Raw genomic sequence first — 17,351 nt, forward strand, 5'->3', positions numbered from 1 at the left:
TAATTCAGCCTTATTTGAGGGTTTTCTAGCATGAACCGCCTTTTTAAGGTCATGCCACAACATCTAAATAGGATTCAGGTCAGGACTTTGACTAGGATAGTGCATAAGCAAACTGCGCCTGCCCTGGTGAATCTGATTCGTTGAGTATTCGCTACCACAAGTCCATTAAAGATCTGTTGAAAAAGATGTGACAGCGCTCCTCTTCTTAATAGCTAAATATCTGTAATGAACAAATTCCACATAGTGCATTACCAACAGTACAGCTGTTTTGCATGCAAAAAACACCCAGTGAACTTCCGTGCTCTGTGTTTCACTCCTTGTGACATCCACTCCCTATAATGCAGCCGCTCACCGGATAAAAGCCACCTCAAACTCCAGGTGGATCTAGCGCTTTGCCACACGGCAACAGAATCCACAGCTCCGGTCTGTCACTTGTATAAAACTCCAGTTTATTCCATACAGAACATGTAAAAACAAATAATAGCACATAGCATAATACTGTTTATATGCACTCCCCGGCCTGCGCACTTCAATACACTCACTTAGTTTGACAGGTTAAAGCGCATATCGGGCTCCTTAGCCCAGCAATATCTCTCTCTCACCGCGGTGTCGGCGTCCCGTACTCCCGCTTTCCGAGGTATGCCGGCGCTCAGTCTCCGTGCATGAGATCCCACTCCTCTGTGACGTCAGTCGCACCTGGCTCCGCCCTACGCGTTTCGTCCAATCGGACTCATCAGGGGCTGACGTCACAGGCACGCCGACGTCTTTTATAGCAGCGAGCTCCTTCCTGGTCGCATCCCACTACGTAATTTTCGGCCGCCTGGAATTTCCGCATTATGCGCTCCAGGCGGCCCGAAAATTACGTAGTGGGATGCGACCAGGAAGGAGCTCGCTGCTATAAAAGACGTCGGCGTGCCTGTGACGTCAGCCCCTGATGAGTCCGATTGGACGAAACGCGTAGGGCGGAGCCAGGTGCGACTGACGTCACAGAGCAGCGGGATCTCATGCACGGAGACTGAGCGCTGGCATACCTCGGAAAGCGGGAGTACGGGACGCCGACACCGCGGTGAGAGAGAGATATTGCTGGGCTAAGGAGCCCGATATGCGCTTTAACCTGTCAAACTAAGTGAGTGTATTGAAGTGCGCAGGCCGGGGAGTGCATATAAACAGTATTATGCTATGTGCTATTATTTGTTTTTACATGTTCTGTATGGAATAAACTGGAGTTTTATACAAGTGACAGACCGGAGCTGTGGATTCTGTTGCCGTGTGGCAAAGCGCTAGATCCACCTGGAGTTTGAGGTGGCTTTTATCCGGTGAGCGGCTGCATTATAGGGAGTGGATGTCACAAGGAGTGAAACACAGAGCACGGAAGTTCACTGGGTGTTTTTTGCATGCAAAACAGCTGTACTGTTGGTAATGCACTATGTGGAATTTGTTCATTACAGATATTTAGCTATTAAGAAGAGGAGCACTGTCACATCTTTTTCAACAGGACTTTGACTAGGCCTCTCCAAAGTCTTCATTTTGTTTTTCTTCAGCCATTCAGAGGTGAGTTTGCTGGTGTGTTTTAGGTCATTGTCCTGCTGCAGCACCCAAGATCGCTTCAGTTTGAGTTGACAAACAGATGGCCGGACATTCTCCTTCAGGATTTTTTGTCAGACAGTAGAATTCATGGTTCCATCTATCACAGCATGCCTTCCAGGTCCTGAAGCAGCAAAACAACCCCAGACCATCACACTACCACCACCATATTTTACTGTTGGTATGTTGTTCTTCTGCTGAAATGCTGTGTTACTTCTACGCCAGATGTAACAGGACACGCACCTTCCAAAAAGTTCAACTTTTGTCTCGTCGGTCCACAAGGTATTTTCCCACAAGTCTTGGCAATCATTGAGATGTTTTTTTTAGCAAAATTGAGTCGAGCCTTAATGTTCTTTTTGCTTAAAAGTGGTTTGCGCCTCGGATATCTTCCATGCAGGCCATTTTTGCCCAGTGTCTTTCTTATGGTGGAGTCGTGAACACTGACCTTAATTGAGGCAAGTGAGGCCTGCAGTTCTTTAGATGTTGTCCTGGGGTCTTTTGTGGCCTCTCGGATGAGTTTTCTCTGCGCTCTTGGGGTAATTTTGGTCGGCCGGCCACTCCTGGGAAGGTTCATCACTGTTCCATGTGTTTGCCATTTGTGAATAATGGCTCTCACTGTGGTTTGCTGGAGTCCCAAAGCTTTAGAAATGGCTTTATAACGTTTACCAGACTGATAGATCTCAATTACAGTACTTTTGTTCTCATTTGTTCCTGAATTTCTTTGGATCTTGGCATGATGTCTAGCTTTTGAGGTGCTTTTGGTCTACTTCTCTGTGTCAGATAGCTCCTATTTAAGTGATTTCTTGATTGAAACAGGTGTGGCAGTAATCAGGCCTGGGAGTGACTACAGAAATTGAACTCAGGTGTAATAAACCACCTTTAAGTTATTTTTTAACAAGGGGGGGCAATCACTTTTTCACACAGGGCCATGTAGATTTGGAGTTTTTTTTCACTAAATAATAAAAACCATCATTTAAAACTGCATTTTGTGGTCAATTATGTTATCTTTGACTAATAGTTAACGGTTTATGATGAGCAGAAACATTTAAGTGTGACAAACATGCAAAAGAATAAGAAATCAGGAAAGGGGCAAATAGTTTTTCACACCACTGTATATATAGTACTTAGGTTCTGTTTTCTCACATTTATATTATGTGGTTTCATATTAGTTTCATGAATATTTTCACTGGATTACAATAATTACTAGTGACTTTAGCCCGTGGGTTATCCCAGTCAAGACAGTTCTCCATACAAAATTTTGAGAATATCTGAGACATATGTGAGATGTTTGTATGTATGTGGAGCAATCTAGAATATATTGTTTATTGGGTCTTGGCTCACACAAAACCCTGTCTTATTGGCACAAAACAATTGCCAACCCCTCCCTGATGCCTAACTTAACTAATAAGCTAATCTCTCCCACCATGTGCCCTCAAATCCTAAACCTTCTAACACACCTAACCCTAATCTTTCTAATGGAATCCTAACTCTAACTAATATTTACATTTGTTGACTACATCCTTTTGGCTTTAGCTCCAGTGCCACTGCCCAGTATATTTTTCCTCTGCCATAATTATTTCAGACAACCTGACAGCATAACCAAAGCTTTTTCAGTATCAGCGCTGACCACTGTCCCTCCTATGAGTATAATCGACCACTGATCACTTCACCAGTGCTAAAGCCCCCTACTTTCCACCCGACAAACATCACATGGTTGGTTGAATGCGTACAAGAGAATCTATCAACCATCACATTCTGTGCTAGAACCATTTTATTGACATGCTTTGCTGAAGGTGCCAGCTGGAGCATCTACAGTTATGGAGTTATTACAACATGTGACATATATACCAGCCATGAAGAACTGTTAGGAACAGTAGCAGAAAACTTACTTTACTATAGCTTGTCCTCTAGTTTGTCCATTTAGTTTCTTGTAGTATTCTATAACTCTGTCCTCACTGGAAAACAATAGAAGGTTTGGATCAAGTAACATTTCTCTATATCTGTGTAAATGACACTCACTTACACACATTATTTCTTATTTCTAAACTGGAGAAGCAGTAGAGTGTTGTACTGTGTTAGCCATCAGCAGAAGTAGAAGTTTTGAATCAGCATGATACCATTTATTGGCTAACTTAAAAGAAAAGCAGTAAGCTTTCGGCTTTGAAGCCTTTGTCAGACTGATTCCTGTATACTGACAACATTTAGAATACAGCTTATATGTACTAGTCATTAAAAAGGAGATACAGTGTTCTGCAATAAAAGTCATTGGATGCCTTAATTAAAGCATGCAATGTTAACCAGTGGTCTTATCTTCTGGTCATAAATTAGCTAGCATGCCAGTGAAACCTTCTTGATGTATATAAGCTGTGTCCTAAATTTTTACAGTATACAGGAATCTAATGAATGCTTCATAGCCAAAAGCGTACTGTTTTTCTTCTAAGTTAGCCAATAAATGGTATCATCCTGATTCAAAACATCCTGCTTAAACTGGAGAAGTAATAAAAAAATTAAAAATTCAGGAAAATAAGAAATAGAGTTATAATAAAAAAAAATAGTTTATCCCACTCCTATTAGAGAAATTGTTTAATATAAACCCTGCTAACATACCATGGCTATAATTAGTACCGTACTTGAATTCTGAAAATGTGACATAACAGATTCCAGACTTCTGACAGGCTGGCTACAAGTGATTGAATATTGAATACATTTGTGTTGTTTCTAAGAAAAGAAGGCCGTCTTGTTTTGCTTTGCTGCATTTCTACACTGCTGAAGTCATTAAGAAAATATCCTGTCACATTCCTTCTCCAGATACTGCCTAGATAATACAAAGAAAACTCATAAGGCCCAACCCCGGGTTCAAAAATAATTTTAATTATGAATAGTGCAGCAAACTGTTAAAACCTCCTGTGGGGTCTCTGCTGTCTGTGTCCCAGTTCTGGAGATCACCTCTCATTTCCTGTCCATTCGACTTCCATGCCTAATTTACAACATCACACTAATGCTCATGTTGCTCATATAGCTCTTTGCAGACCCTGAAATGCTAGATCCATGGCTTGTGCGCTTATTTGCAACATTCCTTTGGATGACTGTTCTGGGAATGTGCCCAATGTCCATTTTCATCCTTGTCGGGCTCTCTTTTATTCCACTTACTTTAATTTTTCAGGACAGATGGAGGAAAATAAGACTAGCTCAGGCTCATCCCCCTGTTCAGAGTAAATGTAGGGAGAGTTGGGGGAGAGGGACTATCTGAGTTTAGAGTCAGAGAACAATGCATTGGAGAGGCCTACATCACTTTTTGGATAATGGACAAATCTGAGTCCATGCTGTGCATAGCACAGGCCGCCGCCCACTCGCCTCAGTGAAGAAGAGGGAAGGAAGTGGCGGTATGTGGTGGTGGGGGGGTGGTTTAGAACTTCAACTTGGCCATACTGAAAGCTTTATAGTTTCATTTCTATGAAATACACATTATTATGAACTCAGGTTGCCCTTGGGCCAGAAAATAAGAGATTAGAATGGAAATTTAACAAGGGATCTAATCCTTCACCAGTCTAAAACAAATATTTTTGATATCTCTGTCATGTTGGAAAGATTTATGCAGAAAAGAATCTCCCAGATAGGCACAAACAGTAATACAAAATAACGTTCTTGCAGCCTTAATGCAACTAATCTATCTCTCCTGTTATCTCCAGACTCCAATAGGTGAGTCAGCTAGATGGATAGAGATGGAGTTTAAAACCTTTGCAGCTGATATTTTTGAAAGACGAAATAAAATTAAACTGTATGAATTACAGATGTTATTCCTATTCAAAACCCAATCCAAAGATACTTCAGAATGTTCCCATGTAAGATAAGTCCAGCGTGCTTCATAAAAGCAGATCAAAGGTAAAAATGTGTACACTAGCCCTTATTTAGAACAGGCAATCACAGCCAATTATGTGACCCAATGGTTTGGGCATGCACCCTTTGTAACGTATCCCAGGCAGTACAGTTGAACTTGAACACATTCTCATCATCACTGAAATCAAATTCTACATATGACTCTTAGAGAAATTTCCCTAGAGGCAATAATTGACTTATCTGTAGGAATATGGCCAGCAGAGATCAGAAAGCAGAGGTAACATACTTCTGGTCTTGATCTCCCTAACATTGTAATTCGGGAACAACAATGCTCTAAGCCCTGGGAGATTCTACAACGTAGTTCTTTATAATAATGCAGAACAGGAGTGCTGATATAGAGAAAGCACCTCCATTCTCATAGGACTCGACCTGTGTCAAATCAGGACAGCTTTTGTTGTTATTTTACTGCAATGCATCTGAGTATGATATTTACTATGATTACACACAAATAATACTTTCAAGTCTACTTCAAGAGTCATTTTGTCAATACAATCGCTATATGCATATGTCGGTGCTGTACATATCTTTCTGTAGTTTAGGGTTATTAACAATTGCTGGGATGGTGGTGTAGTGGATAACACTATTGCCTTGCAGCACACTAATTCACATTTAGGCCTGGACACTATCTACATCTAGGATATATGTGCAAACAAGCAGAAATATTGTTTGCTTTTAGGCTTGGTTCACATTGAGCCGGTTCACAAAAAGCTAATTTGGAGCAGACAGTGCAGTGTCAGTTAGAACGGTGTTTTGTGTCTGGTTGGAGTTCGTAACAGATGTATATCCGCTGTCTGTAAAAATTGGACAGGTCGGATTTAAGTGTTGTATTTACCAGAACGGACAGATGTGTTTCGGATTGACAGTGTGAATGGATCCTTTTAATAACATAGCAACCATCAACTGTCAGTTTTTGCGATTGCGATCTGTTGCAAATTATCCTGCAAAACAGGCCGTTTCATATTGCAGTGTGAAAAAAGCCTTCATTTTATCCAGTGAATACTTAAAATGGACTGACTTTTTTCACCAAAGGTGTAATTTCCCTGTAGTGTTTCAAAACGTGATGTAGACTAATCAAAGCGGAAAAAAAACAAGACACATCTCAAAACCAATAAAACTAATTTGTTGCAGTTTGCTCATATTTGCTAAGTTTTTCCATTAGGTAAGATATGAATACCATAGGCACAAGTATAACATTTGCAAGCATAAAGTGATATGGTTATATTACCAGTAAGCAAGCGAGGGGTGCTCCTTCAGGGCCTGAGTTGGAAGTGCTGGCAGTTTCTTTAAATCCAATCTTGTAAGTTCATCACTGGAAAGATAGTATTAAGAATGGGATCAGCAGCTGAATAGAGCTCCGCATGTCTAACCTCTGCAATTCTACCTTGCCTCCTTACTGCTGTATACTCTAACAGTCTGTGCCTGCACCCACAAATACAAATACAGTGCAAAAAAGAATGGGTTAAGATGCAATAGTACCCAAAGCAAGGTGGTCAATTTGGGGTCCTCTTGTGGTCTGATTGGTAGGCTGGAGAGTCAAAAAAAGGTAACAGGTGGGTCCTTTGACACCCACTAGGACCTAAGCACCTTCCTAGATTGCCTGCTGGATAATCCTGCTCTTGAAGGGGAGGGGGGGATGAAGTAGGGCTGTAGTATTGATATACAGGTAGTCCTAGGGTTTACGAACGCCCGACTTACGAACGACCTCCCGATATGAACGGCCGCCGACCCGCCACGATGACGTCACGCAACCGGGGACTACCTCGTCTGCTGCCGTTTTTAAAGCAGAGTAGGCGCAGTGTAAGACAGATAGGGGACATCTCACCTGTTCCGCGGTGGTGTAAGGTCCCAGCGTGCTGCCCGGAAGCTGCACGGCCCGTCCCCTCTCTTCGTTCACTGTCCCCTCGGCAGCTTCACATGCGTTGCATAATGACACAATCAGGAAAAGCCCCCTAGTGGCGGCGCCTCCTGATGCGTCATTATGCAACGCATGAGAAGCCACCGGGGGGACAGTGAGCGAAGAGAGAGGACGGGCCGTGCAGCTTCCGTGCAGCATGCTGGGACCTTACACCACCGTGGAACAGGTGAGATGTCCCCTATCTGCCTTCTGCTGCACCTACTCTGCTTATAGAATGGGGGAAAAGGTGGCTGGCACAGCGTCCCGACTTAAGGACGGATTCAGGTTAAGAATGAACCGACAGTCCCTATCTTGTTCGTTAACCGAGGACTACTTGTATTCAGGGCCGGCCCTAGACTTTTTGCCGCCTGAGGCAAATTTAGGAGAAAATTGCTGCTCCCCCCCCCCTGCCCATGGGTGCGGGGGGGCAGGCCGCCGAGCCGGAGGGGTAGCGGGCAGGTCGGGGGTATTGGGCCTAGCGGTGGGGACCCTCGCCTGGGTCCCCCGATCTGCGCTCCCCTCCAGCTGTAATTAGGAAGCAGCCGCTTGCAGATCGTAAGAGGCACGGGCGGGGAGGACTCACCTTATCCGCGTTCCATCGTGTGCTCCACTGACGTCACTTCCTGCATCGCCGTCCACTTACAATACAGTGTGCGGCGATGCAGGAAGTGACGTCAGTGGAGCGCTCGCTGGAACGCGGAAAAGGTGAGTCCTCCCCGCCCATTGCCTCTTACAATCTGCAAGCGGCTGCTTCCTAATTACAGCTGGAGGGGAGCGCAGATTAGGGGACCCAGGCGAGGGAGGGGAGGGTCCGACCCCCCTCCCCACCGCTAGGCCCAATACCCCCGATCTGCCCGCTACCCCTCCGGCTCTGCGGCCGGCCCCCCTGGGCGGGTGCCGCCCCTAGAAGTTTGCCGCCTGAGGCAAATGTTTCACCCCGCCTCATGAGCGGGCCGGCCCTGCTTGTATTTCAAAAATGTGATGTCACATTACTTTTTACTAAAAATAAATAAACTAATGGCTAAAAAGGAACTGTCGCGAAAATCTTAAAATTTAAAACAATACAAATAAGAAGTATGCTTCTTCCAGAGTAAAATGAGCCATAAATGACTTCTCTACTATGTTGCTGTCATTTACAGTAAGTAATCTGACATTACTGACAGGTTTTGGGCTAGTCCATCTCTCCATAGGGGATTTTCAGCATGGCCTTTATTCTTTATAAAGACACTTGCTGAAAAAAGATTTATACAAAGATGCTGGCCAGCCTACATGCTCATCGTACACTTTTTTGACAGTTGGACAGAGCAACTGCCATTCACTAAGTGCATTTTGAAAATAAAGAAATTCCTGTGAACCCCCCATTAGGACATGGGCTAGTACAAAACCTGTCGGTTCTGTCAGATTTGTACTACCTACTGTAAATGACGGCAAAATAGGAGAAAAGTAATTTATGGCTCATTTTACTCTGGAAGAAACATACTTCTTAATTGTATATGTTTACACATATTTTACATTTTAAGATTTTTGTGACAGTGCTCCTTTAAATATAATGGTTAATCTATGTTACACAGTGCTTTCCAAAATCTCTGTTAGCATAGCGGGAGAAAGCAAACTGCAGCCTACTGGCAATGAAGGGATTAACATTTCCACATGTGAAGCGAGTCCCTGCATGGTGAAGTTCAGCGGAATGGGAATTCCACCAAATACGCTCTGCGACATGCCTCAAACTGCTGAGTAAGTGTGTATGTCCAGAGGAACTATTTTTTAAATCTATTAGAGGAGCCAGAAATAATACAGAGATCATAAAACTGAGAACCAATAAAAGTTCTGTTTAACAGTGTGTGTGATTTCTAGCACACTGCAAGCTGTGCATATTTTTTTCCTTTTCTAATGTTAAACGTATGTACAGTACACTTACAGCTGTACTACCTACTGAAGCAATGCAGATCACAGTGTAAATCAGTAAGGATGAGAAAAAGAGGAAAACAATCAATATCTTTGTGTTGTCCCAGCCCGGTGGCTTAAAGAAGTCAGGCCCCTTGATAACTCCTCCATTGTTTCCTTATATAAAGGAAGCCCTGTTATTACAGGCCCGATATTAAAGGATCATTCTTGGGTTATTCTGTGACTCTGCCACATACAATAAAACATAAAATATGCTTGTTTCCCAGCCGTTTGATGTTATTATTTTAATAGAGGACCAAAAGAACCTGTTTGACTTTTATTAAGATTGAGCCTGATTTCCTTTGATGGGTTAATAGAGCTTAATGTAAGACTCTTCCTGGAACCATATCACCTGGCCAAGCATCTTCAGAAAAAAAGCCATGTGAGAAGCGGTAGCTTAGAGGACTTCTCATTTCAGCTAGACTTTTAAATGGCTTTTTAAATGATCTTATGTATATTGCTTTTCAGGATTTAAAAGTTGAATACACATAATGCTGGATTTACTTAGAATTATGTGGGAAGCCAAGGTGAAGAGCTCAGTTGCTTCCAGCAAGGAGGGAGGGACAATTAGAAGCATAAGATGGAGCTGCTTCTATTGAAAGGTGAAGTAGAAGAACAAAGCCCTTGGGGGCCACTCGGGCATCAGACATTGCTATAGATCCTGCATGCCAGTTCTTTAAGCAGATTGGGGGGGAGGGGGGTACCCAACTAGATCCAAGTCCGAGGTGGTCTATATTGGCTTTCTGACTGAATTTAAACCAGCATGTATACATAGCTTTAATGTAAAATGGCTAAAGGACAGAAGAAAGAAGCAGAGGATTTTGCACATGCACTTTATTTCACTACAGTGGTTGCAGTGCTGCCTCTTTTCACAATTCCTTTTCTGTTAGCTTTTTTTTCTTTTAGGCTTTCCAACTGCCCAGATGGACCACTGAATGCCTACTTTCCAATTTTTTTGCAAATGCTGGTGTCTGTCCACTCTCCATCCCTGCTGTGCCAGCTGCTGTCCTGATAGAGATATCCCCACATGGAATAAAGTTTTCCCATGATATGTACATTATGCAATGTTGCTTGCTAACTGCCTGTTCATATACGGTGTACGAAGGCGGCTAGAAGTCTGTTTCAGCCTAGGGGCAGGAGATAAAGCAATTTGTCACATAGAGAGCGTAGGGGGGCAACAGAGGTTGCAGTCTGTCATACAGGGTTATACGAAGAAATATTGGTGTAGTTACAGTCAATCACACACTGAGGTCAGAGAAGCATGGCTGTATGCCATAGTTAGTCAGAAAGGTGCAGGTTGAAACAGACAGGTTAAGGACATTGGTCAGAAGACAATGGGCCTGATGCTATTCAAGGTGATAAGTAGCTTGCAGATGCGAGCTACTTATCACCTTGCCATCGCACGAGGATTACCAGCAAATCCTATTGCCAGTTTCACTCGTGCGATGGCAGTCGGCCAATCGTTAGGGAGCATTACTCAAGCGAAAGCCTGAGCGATGCTCCCATGTTACGGGCAATGGGGAGCTAGTATAGAGTAATTACAGTGACTCATACACTGTAATTACACGCCAGGGACTTGCGGCGGGTGTTAAGCGGCGGTAGAGAAATGGCTTACAATTATCTTTGCAGCTACGTGGGGAGTTTCACAAACTAGCGGCGGCCGGCGGGGAGCTTTGTGGGTCTCCTTTTTAAAGAAGACCCCCAGATGCAGCGGCGATAATGTGTGTTAGCATGTTTAGTCCTGCTTTTTGCAGGTCTAAGCTAACGCTCATATCTGCCGGGAAGCATCGCTTCCCGGAGGCATGCAAAGTGTAATAGGATAGGGTGTAAGGAACTTGCTGGGTGATAATATCGCCCAAGCGAGTTTTTTTAACACCCTGCCTAGGGCTAAATGCAATTGGATCAGGCGACTTTATTGTCGCCTGATTATCGGACTCACCAGCGTTTAACGCTGGCGAGTCTGACAATTGCATCAGGCCCATTGTGTCCATTTGGGCACAAAAAATGTAAGGAAAGGCACATTATACTGTCTCTAACCAAATTTGTTAATGGCAAGCATTTGCCAGTACACAGGTGGAACATGCATCAAATATTAACCTTGTCTATAATGTTTAATGGCAAATGCAGTTCTGCCTGTGTAGCTACATACATATTTTCTATGATCTGCCAGACAATGAACAAGGCATACAATGGAGTATTAAGCAAATGTGTGTTAAGTCATTGCTTAATTGCATTGGCATCAGTACAAGCACGCTTCATTTTGTTTATTTTTGTTTAATGAAAGCAAATTAAAATGCTTGCATGTCTTTAACATTAAGCTTAAATCAAAATAAACACCTGCTTCACTAGAAAAGTATAACTCTTCCGAGAGGCCCATGGAAAGCACAATTTTGTCTTCCTAAAACAGAGGTATTAGCAAATATGGCTTTTACATGAGCAAGAAACAACACCCACAATGCATCACTTTGGGACACATGTTTTGTATTATGTTTCCAGGTCAGTAAGGTTGATAAACAGAATCTGTTTAGATTGACTGTTGCTCAGCCTATTTATGTGACTGTGACTATTTACTTGGGCTATGATGTTTTTTAAAGTTAGTTCAAGATTATGGAAAATATGTTTACATAATCAGTGTCAATTAGGTAGACTGTTGGCTGGAGTGAGTGGATTACTTATACTTATAATTGCTAGGCATCTCCTTTATTCTTAAAGCATACCTGAAGAGGAATATGGAGGCAGTTATACTTACATCTTTTAAAACCATGCAAATTGCCTGGCTGTCCTAATAATCCTCTACCTCTAAAGGCCCGCTTCCACTAGATGCGTTGCAATGCTGAAACCGCCCCGCATCGCAATGCAAGGAAAGTGCAACCAATTCAAGTCAATGGAGTAGTTTCCATTGACATGAATTTACCTACACGATCCAGAGCGATGCGACGGAAATTATGGATAGCATGCTGCAGTTTTCCACAGCATGCATAGCCTCCGACGAGAAGCCGCATGACGCCATATCCGGTCGGTTGTATGGAAGAAAACCGGTAGTACTTGTGGAGGCATGCGTGGCGATGCGGATGATCGCCTTACATCCTAAACGCCAGTACAAACGGGTTCTAATACTTTTAGTTATAGGCCCTGAACAAGCATGCAAATCAGATACTGAAGTCTGAAAATATTAGCTGCATGCTTGTTTCAGGTGTGTGATTCAGACACTGCAGCCAAATAGAGCAACAGGACAGCCAGGCAACTGGTATTGTTTAAAAGGAAATAAATATGGCAGTGAAGATATGCTTCTCACTTCAGGCTCCCTTAAAGGGGAACTGAAGAGAGAGGTATATGGAGGCTGTCATGTTTATTTCCTTTTAATCAATACCAGTTACCTGGCGGCCCTGCTGGTCTATTTCTCTGCAGTAGTATCTGAATAAAACCAGAAACAAGCATGCAGCTAGTCTTGTCAGATCAGACTTATAAGTCTGAACCACTGAAACACCTGATCTGCTGCATGCTTGTTCAGGGGCTATGGCTAATAGTATTAGAGGCAGAGGATCAGCAGGGCTGCCAGGCAACTGGTATTGTCTAAAAGGAAATAAACATGACAGCCTCCATATACCTCTCTCTTCAGATCCCCTTTAACTGGTTCTAATTTTTTTTCCTGGGCATACCATGACCTAGATAAATAAAGACCTTCACCCTTTGAAACTGAGATGAAGATACAGAGTGCAGCTGTGCTCGCTTGCAGCTGTACCATTATCCATATACTGCAATTAATTAAAATGATTAAAGTTGCTGGGGAATTTAGCAATCAAGTTTGGCTTGTCAAACAGGTACTTTGTCCACTACAGTACTTTTGATTCTATACACTATTGCTACTCACTTTTCAAGCTGGCTGCCATTAGAATTTGCTGTGTTCAATTTTGGGTTTAGTTGGACTTTCAAGAGAACCTAATAATTGATTCTGCTGTGAGGGAAACTTGCTGGCTGTTGTAGTTCTGAGGAGAGTCACATGATCAACTCAACAGCCCATAGAATCATAGGGAAGTGGCAGGATCTTTACTTCAGGAAGCCAAAGTTGGCTGGTTAGTTGTTTTTGTGAATGAGATAATTGAATATTCATCTACAGATTTATGAGTAGTGACTGCTGAAAATAAAACTAATGCAGACTTTTCTGTGACAGCATTATCAAACTATGAAAACATTGCAGTATGGAATGTGTAACAATCATGTAAATGCAAACCACATCTAGATAGGACATCCACCCTGAACAAACAACCTTCTATACTGTAAAATCATTGCATTTTGCCATTTGTAAAAACTTACTAAGATACATATTTGACATGGAATGCCTGAGAAAGATATGTTATACTTTACTTTGTTGCATAATCAGCACAGGTATATGATATATAATATGGAGGGTGAGAGGTTTCCTGTTAGGCAATACCTGCAGTCAGGTTTGAACATGTACCTTAAACAAGTTCATTGTATTCAACCATTGATTTAGTAACTATGCGTGACAATCAAAGTGGTATTCTAAGTTTAGATCCAACAAATGCTGATGGCAGTACCTAATGCCTGTTTTACATGACTTAGCACATGAAAAATCATACTACTCTGCCAAGTTCTTCATATTTTTCTATACTGCGCTTTACAATTTGGCTAGAAAACAAACTTTATTTACACACTTACACAGTCAGACATGTAGGCAGTAACCCATAGCAACAAATTATAATTCAGATTTACAAGACAGTTAACTGATGGTTGGGGTTGTTTCATATTGACTAATGCCTGTAGATGTTTTTAATGCTCTTGGCAGTGTTTTTGAATAAGCCTGTTATTTTTACATTTCTCTACAATTGATTTTTATCTTTTAATATATATGCCTACATGTGGCATATTAAGGTAAGGAATGTACATTTAATTTAAGTTAACAGAATTGCAGCCAGTCCAACTGGCTCACAGGTGTATAATGAAATAATAACATTCTCTTCAACTGATTTGAACACTATGGGTTGTGGACGGGAATGGAAACTGTGGTATTAATGCAGTAAGACCGTGGTTACGGGAATGCGTACAACAGACCTGTATACATAAGGAGGGGATAATGGTAAAACCACAGTAATGCAGCATAGTAACAGGGCCTGGATTATCCTCATTATTAAATAATACTATTTTATTGTCCCCATTACTATCTCCACAATTGTACCATTCCCATCTACACCTTTACTCCATGCCACATGTTACCTATAACCATGGGATAACCACAGTAACACCACCACACCTCTGCTATGGAGGATACAGCAATATTAGACCTGGTCCTATAACCACAGGAAGATACTAGTTACCATTACATGACTATAATTAGTACCATGATAGCTGGGTGACCGTGTTATTTGCCTGGTAAAGACTGCTAAGATCACAAGCCATTAGGCCTAGTTCACATTATAAATCGCCAGCGATATTGCAAGCACTGAGCGATTTATTAAGTGATTTTGAAAGCGTTTTCTAAGCGCTTTCAGATCGATTTTCGCTTCGAAAAGCGTTTTTCTAAGCGCTTTTGTGTATCTTTTTTTTCACGTACTGACGTCAGTCAGGAAGTGAACTAATTGCCTCAGAAATTAATAAATGCAATGTATTTTTTCATTAAAAGCATTTGGGAAATAGCTTTTCAAAGCTCTTTTTCAAGTGCTTAGCAATTTCCCTATCCTTTCTATTGAATCGCAAACGCTCTGAAAATGGTGCGGGAGCCGCGTTTGTGATTGGATAGAAAGCTCATCGCTTATGTGAGAATACTCATAACCGAACATTACACAAGCGCTTTTAAGGCAATTTTTAAAATCACCAGCGCTAAAAAAAGGGAAATCGCCCCGAATGTGAACAAGCCCTTACAGTACCAAATATAAAGGATACAAGTAAGATATACAGAATACCCAGATAGCTCATCATGACCAACAACCACTAGGAAAGTATATGGGACTAAAAGGGACCATAAAGCCCTCTTGCTAAAAAGCCACACTCAGTGTAAGTTGCCTTCTTAAAACAGAAGGTATTTGTGATAATTCAGCTTTAAGTGAGTTTGTGGCTGCCCACAATGCACCTCTGCTGAATATGCAAATTGTCTCCTTATGAGCTGTCAATACTTGAAGTATGAACTGGCAGTAATGGCATTGCTGTCAGAAACATCAGCCAATAAATCACTTTGATAACGCTGACTATGCAATTTGTCCACGTGATTTTCCTTAGCACCAGCTCTCAGGAGTACTATAAGGGCCTGTATACACAGAGTACAAAGCCCAGGTCACTTTCTGACTTTAGCCTAAAAATGAAAGCAAATGTCTATGTGCATCTGGAAAAAGTGAGCAAGCAGCAGAAAACTACATCTGACCTGTCATTAGCCTACACTGAAACTCATGATAAAATCACAGCTGAACTTCTTAACCAAGTCCATCTTCACAGTACCTAATGGTGTTGTATTATTAATTAAAAAGTTGTATTTTGATATCAAATGAAGACAAAAAATGCTTGCTTAAAGTGCGTTTTTTTCAGATAGGCTGGTCAAGAAGAAAGATTTAATTAATGGGGAAATGTCAACTCTAAATTGTTTCCACTGTATCCAAAACCAAAATTAAAAGTTCTGGTGCAGTTAGGCCAGACTATGGATATCAAACAAGGAAACAGCTTTAACATTTTCACTGAATTAGCTGTTCCGCTTGCTTCATTGCATTTCTGGAGAAATAAGGTATACATAATTGACATGCCTACGCCTGTGCTGCCTGGATATACAAGAAAGGTTTTGGAAGATCTGCTTTGTGCATTTCCTAATTTGTAACAATTTGTAACAACTTTTACATTGCCATGCTTCAAAGCTTTTTGCAAATGACATCTGATTTTTTAAAAAATGTGAAAATCCCAAATGATTATTTAGCTTTTGATTTCCTTCAGCCAAGATAGAGGAAGCTGAAAGTAAAGTGTGAGACGTAACCATAGATGTGTGGGCTCTGTGCTGTGCGTAGATACAAGCAGCTAGATAGCTGACAGCTGCAGTCCAGTGTTCTATGAACACAGCCATTACAGCTGCTACCAGAACTCACTCCCCCACACTAGCTTCCGATGACCTAACTCATTTCCCGCATGATGCGAGCATAAACAATTCCTATATTGTTCAACTTTCCTAAATGCTTTTGTGAATATCTGCTCAGAAGTTATTAACATGATATCCTTTATACACCATTCATACCTTCCATAGCACTTCACAGAGTACAATGAGCAAGTCCTGTTCCTCAGAGGAGCTTACAATCTAAATCTAAAAGGTTGTGTTTTCCAGTATCCAAGCACTGTCACAGCTGTATTAACTGAGTACAGTTTAAAAGAAGCACTCTAATGCTTGTAATGCATATACTACTGACAGATAGTGATGATCATTCAAATTCAGAATGGCGTTCTGAACAGAACCCAAACTTTTATACATGCAAAACATGGCAGGGGGGATCAACTCACCCTTGTCACCGCCTCTGACCGCTGCACTCCACTCCACATCGCATTCCAGCTCTCTGATACCTCCTCCTTCATGGAAGGAGGAAGTATCACTATTCCCAAGGTATGTTAATGTGTTATGTTAGGTTAATGCGTGTTAATGTGCAGGTAAATTCCTTTGTGCCCAAAGCTCATTGCCATGGTCACAGATGGACAGGCTCAGTCCATCTGCACCAGATCACTGACAGCCATATTTGGTTAAGGAAAATATGATTTTCACATTTGTAGACTGTAATAAAAACAAAAATTGTGAGACTTCCGGTTCCGGCGCCTGGATGTAAGCAGCGGCGAATGAGAGCTCCGCAGATCGCGTTGCCCCAAACCAGCCCACACCGCAGCTAAAGTGCCCCCACACCTCTAATCCTGCGGCGGCTAGAGAGAGGACGCTCACCCGCTCCATTTGACATCCACCATGGATCGCTATGTAATGCGATCCGGCCGCAAGAGAAACCCCGAAGGCGGGGAGGAAGAAGAAGGCAAGATGGCGCCCGGCAGCTCTCCTTCGCAC

The 17,351-nt window shown here is 42.2% G+C and overlaps 1 protein-coding gene across 7 annotated transcripts in view; it reads right to left on the minus strand.

The window, feature by feature from the left end:
• FRMD4A (FERM domain containing 4A) overlaps positions 1 to 17,351 on the minus strand; it is a 527,110-nt gene that overhangs the window by 99,580 nt on the left and 410,179 nt on the right. For all 7 annotated transcript variants that reach the window (XM_068276150.1, XM_068276149.1, XM_068276145.1 and 4 more), the window contains exons 8-9: positions 6,707 to 6,790; positions 3,474 to 3,539 (exon numbers count right to left, since the gene is read on the minus strand). In XM_068276150.1, the coding sequence (XP_068132251.1) occupies positions 3,474 to 3,539; positions 6,707 to 6,790 (150 nt within the window). The remainder of the gene's footprint in view (positions 1 to 3,473; positions 3,540 to 6,706; positions 6,791 to 17,351) is intronic.

The sequence above is a fragment of the Hyperolius riggenbachi genome, chromosome 3, assembly GCF_040937935.1.
Source record: "Hyperolius riggenbachi isolate aHypRig1 chromosome 3, aHypRig1.pri, whole genome shotgun sequence".
NCBI lineage: Eukaryota > Metazoa > Chordata > Amphibia > Anura > Hyperoliidae > Hyperolius > Hyperolius riggenbachi.